This window comes from Odontesthes bonariensis, chromosome 9 (assembly GCF_027942865.1).
Source record: "Odontesthes bonariensis isolate fOdoBon6 chromosome 9, fOdoBon6.hap1, whole genome shotgun sequence".
In the NCBI taxonomy this organism is placed as follows: Eukaryota; Metazoa; Chordata; class Actinopteri; order Atheriniformes; family Atherinopsidae; genus Odontesthes; species Odontesthes bonariensis.
In genome coordinates, this window is record NC_134514.1 from 12,389,450 (window position 1) to 12,413,114 (window position 23,665).

The 23,665-nt window shown below is 42.6% G+C and overlaps 1 protein-coding gene across 7 annotated transcripts in view; it reads right to left on the bottom strand.

Moving 5' to 3' along the window:
- Positions 1-14,633: 14,633 nt before the first annotated feature.
- synrg (synergin, gamma) overlaps positions 14,634-23,665 on the bottom strand; it is a 36,698-nt gene continuing 27,666 nt past the window's right edge. For 5 of the 7 annotated variants that reach the window (XM_075473160.1, XM_075473159.1, XM_075473158.1 and 2 more), the window contains 4 exons: positions 23,513-23,661; positions 22,728-22,838; positions 22,563-22,601; positions 14,634-15,628 (listed from right to left, as the gene is read on the bottom strand). In XM_075473160.1, coding sequence (XP_075329275.1) covers positions 15,497-15,628; positions 22,563-22,601; positions 22,728-22,838; positions 23,513-23,661 — 431 coding nt within the window. In that variant the 3' untranslated portion in view covers positions 14,634-15,496. The remainder of the gene's footprint in view (positions 15,629-22,562; positions 22,602-22,727; positions 22,839-23,512; positions 23,662-23,665) is intronic. The other 2 variants (XM_075473161.1, XM_075473157.1) reach the window with 1 other exon arrangement.

A 23,665-nucleotide genomic window follows, 5' to 3' on the forward strand; every position in this document is an offset into this window, starting at 1 on the left:
ATTTATTCAAAAGCAGACGAACGATTTGCAGACTTCTTTTTTTAACGATGGCTGGAGGCGTTTCTGAGACGTTTCCACATGAACAGACTGCGATATATCATACTCCAAAGGCCTCTTGATGTTCATTCTGCACAGCCCCCCCCCAGAGATGTCTTCAGATGTCAAAGAAGTGTTCTGTCATTCATTTTCATTTGCTGTGGTTACAGAGCAGCAGGCAGAAATTGATGAGCACTATTCGTCTTGTACCCACACTTCTGAGGGACCTCTGGAGTGGTCTCCACAATGAATTCCATTACCCACAGAGACGAGGCCCGTCTGATGACAGTCCCACCGCCACAGAGATGTTCAAGTGATGGGTCCAAATTACACGCTGCAGACAGTATTTCTCCCAGAGCAAAATATGAATCTTTTTCTTTGTCCCTCCATCCCACCGCCTCCTGGCTGTGTTAATGTGAGTACATGCAGGAGCACTAAAGTAAACACATCCCTCAGCAGCAGCAGGATATTATCATCCATCGTTAAAGCAGCAAGTAGAGTCATTTGCATCATCCTGAGCATCAGAGCAGGCCAGAATCCAGCGGTGCAGGCCATGCAGAACGAAGGGGGCTGATGAAGTTTCCGAAGATGACATTCAGACGACAGGATGCATCAGATGCTGGTGAGCTGCTGTGTAACTGCTGCGGGTTCATTTGCTTCGCTTTTTATATTTTCTTTTGTTTTTCGTTTACTTTTGGCGACTGTTTTTTCAGCTAGAGCTGGTCTACCTGACTTCTCAGCTAACGTTCTTCGTTCAGTGGACTCAAAAGATGTAGAAACTTATTAGTTTAAAGTGGGAATTTTAAACAGAACAGTACAATGTTGCAGAGCCTGAAACATGGGCAATTACGTCACAGCAAACAGTTTGATAATTGAATTAAGTATTTTCTCTCGATTTCTTAATCATTTAGGGTCCAAGCTGCCAAACTGGACATCATGTTTTTTCGTATGTTTTGTCATCAGGGTCCAAAGGTAAACAGGTCTTGTGTCTTTGTTTCTGTGTGCAGTGGCAGAAAATGTTTGTAGGGATGGTGATGTGGAGACAATTATTCTTATTAAGGTGGGACAGAAACTGATGTCTTATAGTTGTTTTCCTGTAGCTGGAGGGTGTATAGTTTAAGATTTGGTTGCTCTCAATTTACTCGTGTATTTTAGTTTGTTTTTGGTTGCTGCGTGTATTTTCATTGTACTTTTTGTTTGGACTCGAACTGAATTCTATTTACTCTATTAACCTCATTTTCATTTAATTGTTTTACTCTCTGGTTTATCTCTTTATTTCATCTCTAATGTTGCCAGTAAATATGATGTGTTTTGAATTCTATCTTTATATTTATGTTTGTGGTTAGAAAGGACCTTTTCATGAGTTCAGAATTTAGCTACTTGCAGTTTTCTTATCTGCCTCTAGTGTTTTATTGTTGCTATTCTGCAAGATTTCTGAGATTTAATATGATCTAACAATTTATCAATGTTATATATGATGATCTCATTATTTGCAACCTTAGCCATATTTTGCATATATGTAACAAAGAATGGGAGGGGTAGGGGTTATTAGCACTGTCGCCTCACAGTAAAAGGAATCCTGGTTCAAATCCCAAAAAAACTGCACGTTTCCCATCCTGTTATTGTTATGCGATTATTAAGGGTTGATTCACAGATTTAATTTTCAAGCTGATCTGTAGTATATAGCAGATTAAGAAGATGATGCAGTTAAAATACCTGTAATGGGAGGGGCCAGGAGGAGGAGTTGTCCTGCTGGGTCTGGGTGGCGGGGGTTTGGTGGGGCTGGTGGGCTGTCACCTCTGGTCACCGGGGGGCCTCTGCCCTATGCTTGTGGGGGCTCTGTCCGGAGTTTTCCTCTGCTGTCTTCTGGGTGGATGCGTGGTTGTCCCTGCGGTGGGCTTCCCGGGTTCTGTGCTCCTTGGGGGCTGTTGGTGGCCTGGGTCTGGGGGCCCTCTCTGCCTGATTGCTGGGGGGGGGGGTTGTGGCCCTACACACTTATAATTAAGCATGGTTATTATGTGGGACCTATGTGGGACCTTCTATGTGTATTGCATGTTCAAGCACACACACACTCACACACATTCATTAGCCCAGTAGCATGCTCGCTATGCAGTTGCTGTGTTGTCCTGTGGTTTAAGGTCACCTGTATCCACAGTTGTGTTGTATGTGATTGCTGCTACTTGTGCTTTTTTTTGTTTGGTTTTTTGTATGTTTGTTCTCTGCTTGTCTGCCTACAGGTGCTCCTGGTGCTTCTAAGGCTGGATTCCCCACAGAGGCTGTGAATTGTCTTCAGTTTTGTTTCTACAGGTGTAGCAGCTGGTTGTCTGATTTTTCATTGTTTTCAATGATTGTTTTTTCCTATTTCTGTTCTTTTTTTTTCTTTGCTCTCCCTCTTTCTCTGTTCGGCACTATCACATGTTAAGTATTGTAACAAAAATAAATAAATAACTAGAATCAAACAGGCCTATGCACAAAGTATCCTATTTTCTAAATTTTTTTTTTACAACACCGGTAAAGTCTAAGTGTATTTTAATAGAGCTGCTCTTATTAAATTATTTTTCTGTTTCAGCTGAACTTGCCTGAAGTTACTGGCTATAAATTCCAAATGAGCAGAAAAAAGTTGACTTCTCACATATTGTCTTTGACATTAAAGGTAAAAATGATTTGTATCAATTGCATTCTGAGTTTATTGACACTGTACACTAACCCCCCCCCCCCCCCACACACACACACACACACACACACACACACACACTGTTTCTACCTTTGTCTTCATGAGAGAGTCTTCCTCTGCACACATCGTACACATGGAAGGCTGACTGATCTCCTCTTCCTGAAGAATAAAACGCAAACATTTGATGGATATTTCCGTGTAATAAAAACTATCACCACCAAAGTGTTAGTAACCTTTTAGCACAGCAAATGAGGTGAGAGCTTCGCCTGCTCATCCATGATGTGACAGGGACCTTAACAGAAGCGAGCTGGAGCTCAGGCTGGTTTTGTCCTCCTGTCCACTCTGTGACTGCTCATTCTCTCTTTTGACTGACGGGGGCTCTGGGAGATGCTGTTGGAAAAAAAAAATTAAAAAAATGTCCATAGATGAAGCTGAGGGCCCCGCCTTGACCTGCGCTTTACTTTGGTAAACGTGAGCAGAGACTGACCTTGGGCGCGCTCTCTGGGAGTCTCCTGTCCCTGCGAGCGGTGCTGGATTGTGTGGGTGTGGTGCCGAGATGCTGCTCACTCTTTCGCTCGCGCTCTTCTCTCAACTCCTGCTCCAGATTAGATCTGAAACAGAGAACATGATGAAGTAAAGACACAGGAGAGGACACAGATTAAACCGTTCTAAAAATATTCCAACTGCCTTAAAGGCTGAGGTTCAGGGGTAATTGTTGAAAATGTTTGCACTGCCTCTGCCTGGTCCAACTTCCTGCTGTCCAAGGCAGCTGCTGTAGCCACCGTTTGTTTGGACTGGTGGGTTACTTTCACTTCCCTTTCACATAATAAATCACAGTTTTTTGCTGTCTTTGGAACCAGAAATGTTGGATCCTCCTTTCAGTACCCTGTTTCTCTTGTGTTTCATTTAAAAAAGGCGGAACAATATCACAGTTGGCGTGTATTCCTCACAGCAGGCCGCTGTATGAGGGACTGCATCATTATACACTACGATGGAAGTTTATGGCAATGACCCAATGCGTGTGAACAACAAAGCCCCTCTTTGACACAGATAAATAAATTCATCAGATTTCGTTACCATAACAAAAGTACAGAATAAAGAACCCCACGCCCAGATCACCATTTTCCTCAGACTTTACCTGTGTTTCCTCAGCTGCTCAACCTCTCGATTTTGTCTCCAAACTCCTGTTTGACGAGCCGGTTGGCCTCTAAAGCCAGGTCCCGCTCCCTCTCGGACCGTTTGCATCTGGTTTGGGGTGAGCGGGTTACAACAAACTTATGGCAAAAGGAAAACTCGATGAAGACAAACATGATTAGGAGGAGATGCTAACGAAAAACTCAAATTAAAAAAAACAGAAGGATGAGGGGGAAAAAAAAAAACCAAAAAGAGTACAGAGGCTAAACTTTAAAGAAGATGAAGCAGGCTGAGTTTTGTTTATTGTTTTATTAGCCTAATGATAACTACAGTTTACACCAATGTTATGTTCACAGACAATTCAAAATGAATAAATTAATTTTGCCCTTCTCACTTAATCTTCCTCCTGTGTTGGCTTTCGACATTTGCATGCGGATCATCCAATGACAACAAACCCCTCGTATAATCGTCCCTAAACATCCACTCGGACTTTTTTAATTATTAGTCTCTGTTGGCTGAAAATATAAAAGAAGAGTCTGTGGAAGGAGCCGAATTCTTTGGAACAACATTACACCCCCCCCCCCAAAAAAAAACGTGAAGGTTTGTTGGAACGTCAAATCTGTCAGACCTTCAGACACCAAGCCATCTACTCTCCTCGTGTAGCAGGATAGTTTGATAATTAAATCAAAGTATGAACCTGACGAACACATCTGGCTGATAACGTTAGGATTAAGGGCCGCTAAGAGGATCAATCGGGTCCACACTAAAAGCTGAAGCTGGAGAGCCACTGCAAGAGGCTGTGGGAAGAAGTTTATTTTTCATCATCAACAACAAAGGGGCGTTGTACAGAAAAGATAACATCCTATCCTGGTTATGTCTATATTAGGCAGGGTTGTATGTGTAGCAACTGCGGCTGGTGATTAACCAAGCCTAGCTAAACCCCCTGGCAAGGCCCACAACCATGAAGACGACAGTTTAGAGAGTAAAATATATTTGTTTATTTACAACAGCGTTAAAATCCTGTAGGTGGTTGGCAGAACCTAAATCAGACAGTTTGGCAGTAGGACAATAAAAACACCAGATGACACACATGCAATTAAAACACTTTCAGTAAAACCATGCAAATAAAAGTCCACCTGCCCAGCCTGTCTCCCGATACCACCACCACGGCTACGAGGTGCTTTGGCTCAGTTGCTTAATAAAAATCAATAAAACCAAAAGAAAATAATACTAAAACAACGGCTGACAACGGCACCATGCACCCGTCTCCAAAATGTTTGGTGGCCAACTCCTGCTGTCACCTCTGACGGTACACTACGCCACCGTCACCTGTGTGAGCATTTATAAAATCATGTTTAAAACTCTGGGCACACATTTTAAAACAATTTAAGATTCCTGCTGTACATACCCTGGCTTTTCTGCTCCCCAGCAAATACAGGACAACCACACACCTTGCTGTCTGCAGGGCACCAACACACCTTGCAGTCTGTGCAGCACAGCTCCTACTGGCTTTTGTCTTGGGAATTGGCCACACCTGGCCTTAATTACCCACTACCCCTAGCCGCTTTCGGACTGTAGGAACCTTTGGCAGTTCTAATAACCTTTTAATCCGCGGGGCCGTTTTCTCCCGTGTTCGGACATACAGGAACTCGGGGCTAACTCCCTCAGTTCCTATAACTATTTAGCTCCTTCTCCGAGGTCGGGTCTTTTCATAGTTCTATAGAACGAATCTAACGGAGGTGTGTGGTGGTCGGTAGCTACGCCCCATGTCATGCTATCACGGCTGAAATGTTTACTCATACACGGACACAACCGGCGGGTGTTTAATAAGTTAAACTTACACTGGTCTCATTTGTCTCCAGCGCTCTGCTCTCCTTCCTTACTTCATGAAATGAAAAACTCTCTGTGAGCTTTTCCAGCCTCGATATTAGACGCCTGATGTGATTGTCCATGATTAATATCACCATCATGCAGACCATAAACACAGTGGCCTCCCCACTCTCCATATTAGCTTCTTGGTGGTGTTTTTTCTACTCTCCTTACTTTTACCGTTTTGCTTTGTGTTTGAATGTAGCGCTAAACGGCTAACGGCTAACGGCTAACACGTCACTGAAGCAGACGGCTGCGCGCGACGCATCAGTCCCTATCAGGTCCCGACTCATGTGCGAATGCAGACTGAAACAGTTCCGCTGGGGAAGGATAGTTATCAGAACGAAATTCGAGGAGGGTAGTTCTGATAACTACTTTCTTAGATCGGTCTGTCCGAAAGCGGCTCCTGTCACATCTCTTCCCCCCCAATTGCATCGGCGACCCGACGATGGCAAAGTTCACTCATCCCCTCGAATAGTGACTATTGACTGGGGTAATCTATGGGGATTGGGATGATGACCGGCCTTTGTCCTTCCTGTACGCCTGAGTACAGGTGGTGATACAGGATTTGGTGTTTTGGGATGGGGACTAGCAGGTCTACTGACATCAGGTTCTCCTCTTTCCGATGCTATCCGAGGCAACATGATCCACTCTCCTTCACCCGAGTCATCCTCCACATCTGGCAGTGCATCTGAGACTGTGAGAGTGACAACATTTTGATCTGGAACATCAGACACTAATGCTTTTCTCATTTGTGAGCGGTGGATTTGCCGGACTGGGCCATCTTGATATGTAGGAATGACAGAATACACCACTCCTTTCTCCTCCGGACGTCTGACCACCCTGTAGATACGGGGATCCCAGTGGTCCTGAATTTTATTTCGTCCACGCACCTGATGGTTTCTGAGGTATACCAGTGTACCTACATCAAAGCCAGCATCTCTGACTTGGTCATTGTTGGCCTGGTTCCTCTGCTCTGCTTTCCTGGCAATTTGTTGTCTGACATACTCCTGTGTTGTGTTCAGCTGGTCTTGATGTTGTTGGACCCAGTCCTCGGTGACAACCACTTCAGCATCTGTGCCAAGCAAAAAGTCGACTGGCAGCTTAGGTTCACAGCCAAACATGAGATAATATGGTGTCAGGCCTGTGGTTTGATGAGCAGTGGTGTTGTATGCATATGTTACCTGTGGCAGGTGCTGGGGCCAGCGTCTCTTTTTCTCTGGGGGCAGTGTTCTGAGTAAGTCGTGTAAAGTACGATTAAAACGTTCGCATTGACCGTTACCTTGCGGATGGTATGGTGTTGTGCGGCTCTTCTGAACCCCATACACTTTGCAGAGCTCTTGAAGGAGTTTACTCTCAAAGTTTTTTCCCTGGTCAGAGTGGATCCGGGCGGGCACTCCAAAGAGGTAAAACCAGTGTCGCACCAAGTTTTCAGCTACTGTGCTGGCCCGCTGGTCTTTGGTCGGGATGGCCTGGGTATACTTGGAGAAAATATCAGTAACTATTAACACATTTTCCCTTCCGTCATTTGCCGGTTCCATGAGAGTAAAGTCAATGGCCAATATTTCATGGGGCCGGGAGGCCTGGATACTGCCTGAGTAGGAGCGCAATTTAGGCTGTACAGCTTTAGCAAGAATACATCTCTCACAATTACGACACCATGCTTCAATGTCTTTTGCCATACCTGGCCAGTAGCAGCGGCTGCGTGTGAGTTGCAATGTCCTGTCAACGCCCTGGTGGCCATGGGCATCGTGCACACTTGAAAGAACTTCCCTCTGGAGAGTCTGGGGCAGCAATAGCTGGAATATTTCCCGGTTAGTTCCAGGGTGACGACTGGATCGATAGAGGGCCCCGTTTCGCTCTACTAGGCTCTCCCACTGACTGAGCACCTTTTTGCACGGGGCAGACAGCTTGGCTCTCTCTTCAGGATTTGGTGCGTGGCCGAGGCTCCATGCCTCCCAGACAGGGCCAAGGACGGAGTCCTTCTTTTGCAGCAGTCCCAGGTCAGCCTGTGTGCGTCCAGACAATGCTGCAATTTCATTGTGTAGCACTGTTATGGTGGGCTGTGGTGTGGCACCACTGCTCCTCGTGTCCTGTGGTACCTCTGTTCCTGCTGCTACTCTTTCCAGGTACTGTCTGGAGAGAGCATCAGCATTGCCATTGCTTCGTCCTGGACGGCTCCTCCAGCTGAGAGGCCCAAAGTTGTTCTACTGCCCCAAGCTTAGCCGTCTGGAGGTGACTTAAAGGGTTGTTATCAGTGTACACCACAAAAGAATGTCCCAAGAGATATTCTCTAAACTTCTCCGCCACTGCCCATTTAAGGGCCAAAAACTCTAGCTTAAAGGAACTGTAGTTGTCCATATTTCTTTCTGTAGGCCTCAAACTCCGGCTAGCAAAGGCTATGGGGCGAAGCTTACCATTCATCTCCTGTGATAACACTGCTCCCAAGCCTGCGTGGCTGGCGTCCACCTCCAGGACAAACGGTTTCTGAAAATCCGCATATGCTAAAACAGGTGAGTTGATCAATGCTATTTTCAGAGATTGAAAAGCTGATTCGCACTCTTCCGTCCACAAAAGATGTAGTGGTGTTTTGGGGGTCTTACCCTTTCTTTTTGAGCCGCTCACTTGCGTTGCCAGACGGTTCAGTGGGGCTGCCACCTTTACGAATCCCTCGACGAATCTCCTAACTAGCGAATCCTAGGAAGGATTTCAGCTCTGCTGGATGTTTGGGACGCTGCCACTTCTGCACGGCTGCCACTTTGTCAGGATCTGTGGACACTCCTTCCTCGCTGACCACATGGCCCAGGTATTTAACTCTTTTCTGAAAAAAATGACATTTTGAGAGTTTGACTTTTAATCCCTGTCCCTGAAGCCGGGAAAACACCTCCTCCAGTCTCTGAAGATGCTGCTGCACTGTGGGGGCGCCACTGAGCCATTTTGCTCCACCCACACACGATACCCTTTACATACGTACGAGGTCGACAGGGCGGACGTGTGTGCCAAGTTTCATGACTTTGCGATGATGATAAGGCCATCACACGATTTTCACCGCCTGGCCACGCCCACACCGTTCAGAGTTTGAAAAAGTTTCTCCATTTTTTTCCCCCCCATGTCTTAAGAGTAACCTGGCCAAGTTTGAAGTCTGTAGCATTAAATCTGTTGGAGGAGTTCGATCATATGCAAGGCATGGAATCGGGCATGATGAATGAGAGTACCAAATTTTGTCGTCCCACGCGAAACTAAGCCCAATGCGGGAACCATTTTTAAGCATCGTAGGGGGCGCTACAGAGTCAATGAGCGACTCCCAAAAATATAAAGTTTAGATTCTTTCATGTCGTCGACTGGCAGGTGGCGCTCGCAAAATTTCATGAGTTTTCGAGCACCTTTTGCAAAGAATCGGAAGAATAGTCCTTACAGATACAATAGGGTCCTTGCAGTTTCACTGCTCGGTCCCTAAATAAGCAATTGATGGGCATCAATTCACATTCATAAAGCTTCCCTTGGCAAAGCAAATGTGTTTGGCATAAACGGTATTCAGATTACAATTCTGCTGCCATAATGCTGGACAGGACAAGAGGTTAAAAAAATAAAAATACCTGTAATGAAAGAAAACAAACCATGATCACATTACCAAACCCTAAACTTTGGCTGAGCCACTTTCATTGCACTTTGTCAGATTAATGTGAATTAATGTCATTATTTTTAGGATGTATCAACTTCGCCACTCCTCTCAAGTGTAAAAACATTTTTTTTTTTTACAAAATTTTTGCAAAATGTTTTTTTTTTTTTTTTTGGAATTGGTGAATTTCCACAGAGATCTTTTGGATTTCCATATAGAACCCATCCCTTTGTTCTAAAGAAAAAAAGGGAATAGGATTATTAGATCTCTACTGAAATATTTACCATGTACGTAGTTGAAGTTATGTACTGAACAGATGGAAATGCATTTGTTCAGAAAACACAACACAGGTTGTTATTGCTTGGGAGGAATCTGCATAAAATCCTGGCTGCAGTATTTCTTTACCAGGCAAGTTTTTATTTCCACCACGCAGAGCAAATAAGAACATATGCTATAGCTGGAGTGAATTATTGAATCATTGCTTTGCTGGCCTTCAAATTATGCAGACTTTAATGATTCACTATAATCTGTATGAGCTGCAGCAGTACTCCTGAAGCAGTCTGTTGTAAATCCTGCTGTTCCATTTTAACAAAACCATACGCAAAAGACCATTATTAACACAAATGTGCTGCATTAATCTCAGCCCCGCCATCCTTGTTATAGTTATAATTTGACAACCTGATTTAGTCACACAGCAACATAGGCTTTAAATGTTGGATGTAATTCATAGTGAGCATTCTTTAGTCTCAGAACAGCTGCAAACATTAAGGGAATGGCTGCTTATCCAGCTACCAGCAGCACTTGGAAACCTTAATATTAGTCCCACAGGGCAGATTTAGATGCTGTTAGTGCTTCACGTTATGGTAATGAAAATGCAGAGTAGAAGCGGTTATATAAAGAATCCATAACTGAGCGCATTAGAGGTAATAAGAGAGGAACGCAGTCTCACAGTCAGCTGAGACTCATCTTGACTGCAGGTGAAGAATTTGGTTTGTCATGAAACAAGTCATTCTTCATCAGTGGGCAGCTGAATGAATGTGTTGTCTCTGTGGTGTAACAGTGACTCATCTGTCTGTCGTCTTCAGAGCCTCGGTTGTCTAAGCTGATGGATAGAAAGGACACTGAGGCACAGCACTGTGAGCCGTGAACTCTATTCAATTTGCACTGAAACATCTCAACAGAGAAAATGAGTAATATTTCTGTACAGACTGCTGTAAAACATTAGAGATGGGATGGAAAGGTGAATCAATATGCTGCTGAAAATGACTGTATCCAAACTACTCTCTAACCATATCTATGTTGTACTCTTTTTTTCTTTTTTAACAACCATTTCTATTATTCATAACTTATAGAAGGTGGTATATGTCAAATATTTGCTTTGGTCTTCTCGTGAGATTTGTTGACAAAAATATTCTGTGTGTAACACTTCCTGGCATATGGTGGTCAAGTTGGAGATAGGAACCATTTTAAATGCTGTTCGCTTACCATCTAAAAACCAACTGCATCTATATCCTAAGATGAAATGACCTGTTAAGACACAAGCAACTCTGGTATCTCTCCAAATATCTTTGTTCTTTATCAGGGATTTTCAGCCACACTAGTAAGTAGTCTCATTTTATGCCTTCGACCATCCGGAAATCACTTAGCCTGCTTATGTAATTGTAACTTTGATGGGGCCATTTAAAGTGCCATTACCTGTTCTTGCATTACCTAATAAGCAAAGTGCTACTTTTGCCATATTTACCATCAGACTTTAAAATGTTTTAATTAATTACTTCTCTTCTTTGTCTTCCTCTGAGCAGTATTTTTCCATGTGCCTTTGATGCAGTAATAAGACCACAGCACTGAGATACATTTCATTCTAATGTAATAAAAGCGGAACTAATTTAGCAGGCATACTAATTGAAACAGTTTTGATGTGTGCATCAATCATATTTTCTTTGCTTACTTAGAAGTAAGTAAGCAAATTTTTAAGGTTTTTACAGGATTAAAAGTAATGTGGTTTTTTTTTCACACCTTTTTTTTACGATGTTTATGATGTACAAAAAACTTTGTAATGACCAACAGATGCTCAAAAGAGGGTTTATCAATGTTAGGTTTACAGTAAGTGAAATACACACATGGGTAAAAAAAATATTTGGTTGTCATTGGCATTCATGCTACATCAAATGTGCTGTTTTTCTATTTATCTAACACTGTGAAAAAAATTCGTACTTCTTTTTCAGCATTATTTCAACTTTTTTGTGTACAAGGTCAGTAGACGCAACTCATTACTGTGAGATGGTTGAATAAAAGGAACCGTGCTCCCTGAAGTACAACTATCATTAATAAGGTCAATCCAATAGATTTGGCAAATATAATCAAATAATAAAACAATAGCAGTCTGCTGTGCTCTCTAAACTCCACCCTCCTGAGTTAATAAAGCAATGTAACAGAGTCCTACTAAAAGCTAACCTGCCTTGTTTAATGGTCTTATAAAAGGTCCAATCTAAGAGGACGGTGTCGGATTTTTAGCAAACAATTACTATATTTTATATTTCTCAAAGGCTTACTTTCTGATTATGTTATATTTTGACCATTTCACCCAAAACCAGCTCCACCCCATTCAGATTCATTAAAGAAAGCTTGTAGTGACGTCAAAATATACTGCACAAAACTTTATGCATTTCTGACAGTAAGAAGGTGGAGACCAACATGGCCACACACTTACAATCTTCACACCTAAAAGTTAATTCACGGAAACATGAAGAAAGCAGGGTTGCAGGTCACAGATGCATACCAGGGTATCAAACACACTCATGAATACATCCAACGCAAACAAAGACAACTCAGAAGAAAGCCCGTTGTCTGGTTGTTCATACTGACTCCACCTGAACGAGCACTTAATCTGGTTCTCATCAACATTTTCTCGTTTTAAGAATCACTTCTGACAGTAATTCAACTCTATTTTTACGTTTAGCTAAGCAGTCCTCCAACAATTAATATTTTTAGGCTTCGTCAATACAGCAGCAAACAACTCTGAAGATACAGCACTGTGAAGATCCCATCACCGGATGTGTTGTAATCCGAGTTGTGAGGATTTATTAAAAAATGATGTGGGAATATGGATAAAGTTTTGGTTGGGGCTGCAAACAAAAAAAAAATATTTTCATTATCACAAAGTAGACAGATTTTTTTTTCCGATGTGAAATGTAGGAAAAATTGTCAAAAAAACCTGACAAACATCAATATAATCACTGTATTTTTAAAGCCAACTGGCTTTAAGTGTTCCAATAAGAAAAATCTTTGGAAATCTGTGCATGTTTCACATATATGTAAATGTGAAGCTGTTTCACCCCGAAATGCTTATCGAAGCATATCAAAGTGTCGACTCTAAAACATCATCATCTGCCTAAAAACAAAAAGAATCAGCGTTGTTACAAATCAAAGACAGAAGTATCAAACGGTTTAGGCTTTAGCCTTTTAAAAATAAGGGAAAAGGTTCAAACGTTAACCAACTCAAACAAACTGCCTTTAGCCTTGTGATTAAACTAACAGAGGCAGCTGATTTCAATCAGAAATGTGAGGGCCCAAATGCAATATCAAAGAGGCTTTTCTTTGTCAGCACAGTACAATATCAACTCCATCACATCTCTCCCAAAGCAGGACGGCGTTGCAGAGAATAGGCGTGAAGACGACAGGCGCAGAAAGGAGCGATACATTTTGCATTTTGAATTGCTCAGCCTTGTTCAGTAATTGATTTCAGCGTTTGTAATTTTCTGTAATCCTGGCGTTCGCTGTGATAGGAGAGGAATTCATTTTCTGCTGGAAATAGATTAGAGAACGGGGAGAGATGAAAATTAATATTTGAGAACACCTGAAGAGTGCGAGAGGTATAATGAGACAGGTTTCAGGGAGCTCCGAGACATCTCATCTGATTGGCTGAACTATACCGCCAGCGAGGCTGGCAGACTTGTTGGAGGAGAATTTATTCCACTTTGTGACAAAGTGATGGAAATGATGGGGCCTCTCTGGCCACAGAGAAAGTACACTATTGGAAAGAAAAATGTGCTGCAGTGTTACTGCATTTGACGGCGGAAGTGTCAGAAGAGAAGCAGGCAAAAAAACATCAGAAAGCCTCATGAATTGAATTCAGGATGTCCATCCTTCAACAGATTCTGGATTAATATATCCAGAATATATATATATATATGTATATAAAAGTTTTGTTCCATCAACACTATTTTTACTGTGAGGTTCTGTGGATTATTACTGTTTAAGTAAATTCATCTCACAATGTAGCTTTGAGGCAGGATGCATTAGGATGGAGTGAGAGATGGACAGATGTCTTGTCCTTGAGATCCCTCAGGAGGAGCTGGAGGTCATTGGGGAGAGGGATGTCTGGGTTTCCCTCCTGGGTCTGTTGCCTCTGTGACCCGACCCTTGGATAAGTGGAAGTAAATGAATAGATGGATGGAGGGTGCAGTGCTACCGTTTGAATCATGTTCTAGCGCTTACAATTTTTTTGTACCACTGAACTGCATTCAAGGCTAAAGGCTTTCCAACTATTAAATCATTAATTGCATACGGGCTTTGACACAGAACTTTTGATGGATTTTCCATCCATCCATTTTCTAAACATGATTAATCCAATTCAGGGTCGCGGGAGCCTATCCCAGCTGCCATTGGGCGAGAGGCGGGGCACGTTGAGGACAGGTCGCCAGTTCATCAGAGGGCCACACAAAGACAAACGAGACAAACAACCATGCAAGCTCTCACTCACTCCTACGGTTTGTAGAATCACACGCTTGTTTTTGGGCGGTGGGAGGAAGCCGGAGTACCCGAGGAGAACCCAAACATACACGGGGAGAACATGCAAACTCCACACAGAAAGGCCCCAACCGGGATTCAAACCAGGAACCTTCTCTCTTTTTGATGAAAAAAATTGGAAACAGACCTATGAATGTGGTTGCCCTGGCCCTCCAAAATGAGCAAAACTAGGCACGGATGGTGTGGAGAGGAAATCCACTTGGAAATGTATTTTTAATTCAAAGCTTGGAGTGACTGCCTTTTGCATTCATTTATTGAAAAATAATTTTTTAAATAGTGAGAAATTAACCGTTGCAGCTTCAAAGAGCGAAGTTATAAATACAGTTTAGGTTCCTTTGATCCCACGTCTCTCTGTCATTTTCGGTTCGGCAGATTTAGGAAGTCAGTTACAGAGATCCGTAAAACCTTCAATGTGTTTGGGTCTCATTCCAAATCTTGAAAAACGTTCATCTAAACTTCAAGTCCGACCAATGTAATAATCTGTGAATCCAGCCTGTAGGCACACTTATTTATTTGTTTCACATTCACATTACAGTTGGTGATAATTACATTGCTACAGCATAACACTGTAATATACAGAAAAATCAGCTGTAATTTTACTTCACACACAAACTTCTTCCAGACTTTTAAATCTGCACACATCAATACAGAAAAACCGTCAACATTATTCTGTCCAAGTCCCATCTGTTCACTCCCCTACCCCCCCAATATCTATAAAAACCAAATTAAATACCTCAAAAGATGTTGCATTTCTTTCCCAACAGTGCAAAAAGACATTCAGAGCAGTTAATTTAACACAATGCATAAAATGAGACAACTGTCTTGTAGCACAGCAGTGAGTCTGAATGTTTTTCAAAAAGATATTAAAATCATAACAGCCTCAGAGTTTCATCAAACAGACCTGCCGTGTCAAAGTAATTCAAGTACAATATTTGACTTATGATTCAACATGTCTGCTTCACAGGAAGCGAAGGGAGTCATGAATACAAACAGATGCAAAGAAACAAGAGACATTAAAAACTCAAGATGCTCACAGACATCCTGTGCCAGTGTTTTTAATGATATTGCACACCTAATAGTTTAAATATGACTAATTATTAGTGATTTTGTAACATTAACCAACTCTTAAGTGATAATTAGAAGAAAATAAAGCAGCGTCAGTAATAGATTTAAATATGACCTCAAAAGCTGACCTCAGTGAACGCAGCTGTAAAGAGAGACCGAGTTCACCTAAATGGGAATTAAAACAAGAAGAAGCGGGATCCAGTGACTTTAAATGTCCTTCTCTCGACCTCGGTGTGAGGCCGCTCCGGCTATTTGATGTTAATTAGTCCCAGCAGCGTTACCATGGCAGCTCAGAGCAGGTCAGGCAGGATGAGGCCTGGGGGTTTGGGCTCCACACAGTTGATCCAGAAATTGGCACAGCTGGCGTGGTACTGGTGGCCCCCGTACATCAGCTTGAAGTTGTCTGTCTCAGAGTTGAAAGCCTGTCCGAGTGAAAGGGTGAAATATTAAAGATGAGCTCCGCAGAGGAGGCACACACTGGAGGAGTCACGTATGCAGGTTTGTCTTATACGTGCGCCCTCTGCAGTGATGGTGGTCAATACATTTCATTCTAAAGTTCCTAAAAGGAGGCAGAAACATGTTTTGAGTGCAGTTTGTCTGTGAGCAGGATCAAGGGACAGCTGCAAGAATAAATTTCACAAAACCTTGATTGCTTTTTGATGCCAGCTCAAACTGGCCTCATCTTAAAACTGGTAGAAAGGGAATGAGCCTTGATGGAACGTAGCTCCCTTCTTAATCCCGTTCATTTCACCCTGCCTCACGACCTATTAATGTGGCTACTGAGGCTCTGACGGCAATTCTATCTTTGCAACTCTAGAATAATATGTTCACAAAACAGTAAATCTAAGTAACAGCCAATGTCAGTGGAAGATAAAGATGGTGATAAGATCAGATGGAGAGTGTCCCTACATCTACAGGCAGCTTATGTCTGTCTCAAGACTTCAGACTCAAAAAGAAAAAAATGTAAAGATCCGTGAGTTTTGAGAGCTGCAGAAGCTACGTAGTTTTCTGCCGAATGCATTAGGTTGAAATAAACCAGAATCATGCTTCAACATTAAGAATAAGTCGTAACACATGCTGTGATTTATCAGCCTCTAAAATCATAATAAGTTTGGACACACAAGTTCATTTAGATTATAATTCATGTTGTTTTTAGTTTCACTGTAGTGACAGCAGTCATGTTGGTGACCCTGCGGTAAAAGTAACGTTTTCCGTACGCATGGGGTACCATCTGGGAAAACCTAAAGTCTTCTAAAATAGCAGAATCACATTCAAGTACAAGAAAAGAACCATGAAAACTACACTGAATGTAAATAATACTTAACATCTAATAGGTGTGTGTTTCTATTGACTAAAGTGTGTGCGAGCCGCACAGCCTCCTACTGTGAACAGCTCACTGATTGCCTCCAAACCGGTCTGATTCTTTACAAAGACTCTAACAATCTAACAATCATTCTGAGGGATGCAAAGTGAAAGTGCCCACATGCTGAGAAACACTTAAATGGTTATTTATACAAACCTGTGGAGGTACAACAGTCTGCAACTGCGGTGGATTAAATAAATGTACACAACATGACATCTAAAAAGGCTTTTGGGTTCTTGGGTCTGTGCAGGCAAATATGGATCACTTTATTCATTCTAAAAATGCCCACAGCCAAACCTTTTGCTTAATAATTTGATTTGACTCGGTGCCCAGCAAGCTTTCTCTGTACTGTAGCTGTTCGGGTGAGACGGGGCGATCTGACCTCCCACACGACGGCTGTGGGCAAGTCTGGATTTTCACTGGGTCAGCTGTGTGTGCAATCAGGAGATGCTAACGCGTGCGGTGTGCAGCTGAGGAGTTTGCATCTCTGGTGAAATGATGGAGCTAAAGCCAGAGAGAGGAATGAGTCATGTGCAGTGAATCATAACCTCCCACACAGAAGCAGAGTGAAACGCATGCAGAGTGCAATGACTGCGTATAAGGAGAAAAAAAACAAAAAAAAAACAGCCACCATTAAGTCAAATACATATCCACCTGCATGAATGCAGTCGGCAGCTTAGGCACTCTGCTGGATGAGGGGTTTCTAATGCAAGCTGAATGACACATTTTCCACTCTTCACTTTTTCTCACATGCTCACATTTCACAAGCCGAGCGATTTCCTTTCAGAGCTCTTTGTGCCCTGGCCTACTTGTTCCCACAAACCTTCACTCAGGACTGCCAAAGCTGGAAATGTTGGAGGGCGAGGATGTGAAATGAAAAGGTGGTCACACAAAGACGTGCTGTAAAACCTCCACCTCTCACCTCTCACCACAGAGCCCCTCCTGCTCAACTGCCCCTGCTCCTCTGAAGACTTCAGCTGCACAGAGGAGCCTCATTACACCTAGATGCTTTTAGATGGGCAGCCTCCGGTAACTACACTGACAAAATAACATTCAAGCTTTCAAGCTTGAGTTGTCAGATGAAATAGGGACTAATAATTCAAATGACCTTTGTAACTGTGGGAAAGGTTAGGGATTCAGGCTGGGCCGCTATCTGCTCAGTAAATATGAAAATCTACCGAAGCCCTGAGCTCGAAGCAAGCTTCTCTATGCTGCCTCATGTTTTCAGAAATGTAAAAATAGATGAAGCATGATTACCCTTAACCTCCTGTCACTGTCTTCAGTCAAAGGCTGAAAGCAAAACAGCAGCCAGAAAGGTGAGGCGACTGTTTTCATGCAATGCAGAGAGCAAAGACGAGTATGTACAGAGTGAGCAGCGAGCAAACACTCAGAGCTGCTGTTCCGCCACTTTTCACAGTAAATTTGCAAGTGAAAACATGAAAGACTTGAAGTGATTATCCTCGGGGCTCCCACACATTTTCTCTCAGAGTACAAGATATTTGGCCCGCAGTGATCTAAAAGATTGATTAAAGATTTCAGCCACCGCTCAGTATGCTCACAGAAAGTGAGTGCAGAGAGTCCACTGTGTAGTTTACACACAAATATGAGCCGAATGGGGAAATTAGAGGAGCTTGCGCTTCTATTGAAGAAATCTGACCAGTAGATTCTGTAGAATTACGTACTGAACATTTAGCTCATCAAATGACAATAAACTAAATTATAATCTATAATCAAAATCGAACTGAGCTTGATCCTTTTTGAAGGATATGGACTGGGATATATTTTTTTGTAAATAGATGTCTATAGAGGACTACAGTGTGAGTTTTTCTTAGAAAACTTAGACCACAACCCGATGCCTGACAAAGTTCATGTCCAAATTGTTAACACGGCACAAGAAAGAATGTTTTCCAGCGTTGGTCTTCACATGTCGCTCTCTTTGTTGGATAATTCCTCCAACACAGTCACAGCGAGTGCATGTCTCTACTCTGTCTTGATATTGGTATCTGTTGTGCCACATTTTAACCTTGTAAACTCGATAAAAAACACATTTTATACCTGAACACGGAGGAATTAATGCTGTTATTTTGTTACCTGCAGGACTTGTTGTCAGAAATGTATTAATAGCTTTTTGATGTTTGCCATTTGATGCACCAGTGTCTACATGGGAGAGTAGGGCCTTAGATCTTGTACTCCAAGTCTCAACAACAACTACATTTAAATTTACGAGAGAGAATATGGGAAAGGTCAGGCACAGCTAAAGGTCATTTGAAATGATGCAACGCCACCATTCTGTGAGCACATTTTAGAGGGGCTAAATGTTTTACTGAAGTGATATGCTGGGATTTTCAATGAAAAGAGCCTGTTTTTGACAGAAAAATACTCATCAGTAGATACTGAGGAGGCATTAAACTTTGTTTTCAAACAATATGTTGCATGTTTTCTCACTGATACACTTAAACAGTTAAACAGCAAGAAAATATAAAACATATTTATGCTCCATGTTCTAAAAATTTTTCAACCCGCCAAATTTTAGGCCCTGGATTTATAAGGAATCTCGATATCCGTGTAGGAACTCTGCTACTCTTTAACAATAATAAACCATGGAGTGACCCGACACAGATTTATAATGCTTAATGTTCAGGAGATGGAAGATTCTCATAAACTTCTCTTAGCTTCTGTAAGTCTGCTACACGGACACTGCTGGATAATCATCCAAATCTTTGAGGCACCTCAGAACCCTGCATTTAAATGAATTTCTCAATTCCTGCACGTCCCTAGCCTGGGAATTCCCATGCTGCTTTGCGCTCGATTTCATTCTCACTGCAAAGTCAGCCTGGAAACCACCGCCCTTATTTTTGCCAGAGTTTGGGAACCAATCACAGAACGGGGGGGGGGGGGGGGGGGGGGGGGGCAGCAAGACGATGACGACGTCTATGCGCTACACCGAAGCTTGTAGAGTGTTAATCCAACATGACAGCGGACACAACGTTACCGTTCGATGCAGCCTTAGAAAGTGTTTCGGAGTAGATTCACCCTAGGGTCATTTGAACCGTGACATCCAGCCAAGTAGCCCACCCGAAGTTTTTCCGATATTGGCTGAACATCAGCTGAGTTACTGAGTTATCCCGAATAGCTTCGTACAAGCGCTAACGGACCCTGGCAGTATCTCCAAAATTACCACACTAGAATCACATGTCATGACACCAAACTTCTACAGTAGCAAAAATATGGTCTGTACTCACAAAACGATGCATTTGGAAGTTTGTACATAGTCCAGGAGTTTATTATTATCATCAACACAAGCCTGATAGCTTCTCTGCTGCTAAAGCTTCGTTGACGTCACTTCTGGGAGCTGGGAGCTTCAAAGTAAGATGAGGGTTGATCTACTACTGTAGACAACAAAGCAAGGCTGCTCAATTTCTCCATTATTAAAATAAATTCACAACTCTACAACATAAAAATTCATGTAGAATATAGCATTTAGGCCTACTTTGTTGTCAATTTAAGTAGCTTAGAGCGCAAGTTTACTTTTATTTTCCATTTTTTTCTTCTTCCTCGTCGAATTTCTGTCGTCATCTGGTATAAGTGATACAATTGGCTATGAATCGCGCGCAAAGCAGCATGGGAAATACCTGACGTCATTTGATAGACATTCGTAGCGTCCAATAAACGGCTCTAGGCATTCGTAAACCACGCCTCAAATACGAGAAAATGCACACCTAGTTCCCAGACCACCATCTCATCGAGATGTGGACGCGTCAGCCAGGCTAGCACGTCCCCCTATCAAAGCCAAAATGAGCAAAAATGCTAAAATGGCCACTGCTCATCTCTGTCTCTCCTTAAGAGGAAACAAAGATGAAAAAAAGCTGCTTCCAACCAATATCAGTCTGACAGGAACAAAGCGAGATGGACTGACTGAGTGCGTTTATTTCTTTGCTCTTTATGAATCAACAAACAATACAGACATCATGACAAGATGCCCATGAACTCTATCTGCTGATGCCACGTGAACATGCCCTCCCCTCTTTGCCCTTGGTTGAACAAACAAATCAGCACCTCTTCACTAAAGGACAATGAAACAATCAGTGCCGTCAGCTGCAGCCAAAGCTGTTCTTTCACTTCATTATACTCAGAGGGGATTCTAGCCTCCACTTGGCTTTTATGCATTCTTACCAGTGTGGCTCTGCCAAAAATGTAATTAAAAGATGGGCTATTAATCTCATGCTTGTGGCACGCAGACAAAACAAAAATGCATTAATTTCAGCCTGCCTCTGTGCACGCAAGTGTGAGATGTGCGAGAAAGTGTTCTTTTATGTGTGCAGGTCTATTATCCGGCATACTCTCTGACTAATGTTCAAGCTACATCTGCTCACAGCCAAGATGCCTCTCAGTCAGCCATATCTAGCCTGGACCATCCATCTGGCTCTGGCCAAGCAGCAGAGGGATCCCGAGAAACAATCAGCACCACCATTCTGCCCTCCAAACCACAGGGTCCGAGAACACCATTAATGGCCCACATCAGCGAAAATCACAGCCACCGTAGGCAAAGAGGTAGACACACAGCCATTCTGCACACGGCCCCAGTCAGAGAACAGTTATTACAAACACTGATGGTTGTTAGCTGAAAGTGTGGAGGTGAGCAGTTACCTCGAAATGGAGGTGACAGGAGAAAAAGACATGAAACGACCCCAATACCTTGAAGAACCAATCCCAGAGTGCAAAAACCCACCCTGCGGTGCCAAAGTGACAACTCTGCACTATCTCTTATTGCATGGTGTTATCTTTGGATACTTTCTAGTCATGCCCGAGTATAAAAGCTGGGTGACAACAGTCTCACTCCTCTGAAAAATGACTGTCCAATCAGAGCTTCAGAACAGCTTTTAAGCAGGTCTGAACTGTCAAGCTTTGACCTTTTTTTTTTTCACATTTTCGCGCACAAAAACGAGAGACGTGGAGGGTTTGTAGACTAACAAAGTGCCTCAAGACGGGCTGTCTGCTTCACAGGAAGATAAAACTATAAACTATTCATATACTAGTTTATATCTAACTGCACTGATAGTGGAGTAACAGCTCTGCCAAAAACAGTGCAGCCTTCAGGCTATCAGGCGTTAGCAGCCCTGTTCTGCTCTTCATTTGATTTAAGACTCCAGCTAGTGTTGGACGGATGATATAGCCAAAAAAAAAGATAGGATTATTATATATTTGATAATAGTACTACATAATACCAAGTAGTTGCATTCTGCCTACTGTCAGCCCTTAATATCGAGTTTCTCTCCTACTCTGTGCGCACAAACTGTATTCTTTCTTTTGTCTCTTTCATCAGACAATGAGTCTAAGATAGAAGACCAGCAGTCACTGACTACCTGTAAACAGCTGCAACAGCTGCTCTATATCTTCTTCTATACTAACTTAACTGTCTTTCAGCACAGTGAAAAAAACATATGTACAGTGCTGTGTGTAAGTATGGCAGATAAACCTCATGGGACTGTTAACACACTTATGATGAGCACTGTATGCAGTAAAGTGACAGAGCTAACAGTAGCTCAACAAAAGGTGACATAATCTGTTCATCAAACTGGGTTATTTCAGTTGGAAAGTTTGATGTAATTCTGCCACCTGTGACAGACGTCTATGACAGCCTGTCATCACTTGCATCATGTGCCCTGTGAGAAGGAAAAGCTTGACAGCAGTAATGAAGGAGGAGTGACTGTGGCTGATGTCTGCAAAACGAGCGAATACTTTTCCAAAAGCGGCAAAATTTCAGTCTCAACTTTTGAGATATCGTTTTTTTTTTTTGTTTACATTTCACACGATGAACCTGCTTTTTCAGAAACAGGTTTGTCACGATTCGCCTGTAACAGAGCAGCTATGGAGAGGTGAATCCTGTCACTTTGGCCCCCTGCAGGGCCCGTCTGTAAAAGGAGAAAAGACCCCCGAGGCCCCAAGTGCAAAAGAGTGGAATGAGATTTGGATGACAGTTGACTGTCGCCTACTCGTTTAAACAGACGTCCAATAGCGCTTCCTTCTTTGCTCTGCAAAATGTTTCAAAGTCAAAGAAATGTCAGTTGTTATCCGCTGATGATGAGCACTAATTCCGTGTAAAAATGGATCCACCACAGTTATTCTGGGTGTATGCACGTGTGAGTGTGTGCACAAACCTTGCTGCGGGCATCAACGTTGAGCAGACAAACTCCACAAGCCAGCTCCTTGGCATTCTTGATGCCGTGCCTCAGAATACAGGAGGAGAAATCTAGGGAGCTTTCATCAGGCTACACACACACACACACACACACACGCACACACACACACACACACCATTTACTTCCTGCTGCAAGGCAAAATGTAGTCATTTCTATTTCATATAATAACAGCACTGAGAGCAAGGTCTGCTGACATTAAAACATTCTGCTTCAACAACTTTTTACAGACTGAATTACTTTGACTATGTGGAATAAAAAAAAAAAAAGTTTTTGCTTCTCCTTTTCAAAACAAACTTGTTTGCAATTTCTCTCTGCCACCTAATTTAAGATGCTGTCTCAGTTTAACCTTTAACGGTCTGAAAACTCCTCTGCTGGCATTGTGGATGAGCACACTCTGCCTCCTCTCTGCTTCTGTTTTACAGACACTGCCAGACAGCTGGGTAAATAAATAACTCTACACTGTCCTCGCTGTCTCTGCTGATGCAACACCAGACAACCTAAATACTTCAGCTGCATCGCATCCAAATCGATGAATCATTGATTATTCACTAATGGAGCAACAATGCTGATTCACTAACATGTCATGCTGCTACTGGCAGGTGTTGTGAGTTCACTTCTAATATAACATTATCATGTATACTTAAACATGTCTCGGTCATAACAGGGAGCAGTAAAAGCTGTTTTGTGCATAAATCTGTTTTTTTTTTTTTACTTTTTAAAACAGATGTTTGTGAGCATCTTACTGTGAGCTTGGCCAGCGACATGAAGCCTATGAGGTTGTTCCACACGCGGCTGATGTCTTTCAGCAGCTGCTGCAGCTTCTCCGAGCAAACCGCTGTCGCCTTGATGCCCAGCTCCACTCGCCTGGTCACACGATACACTTCCACCACACCTGA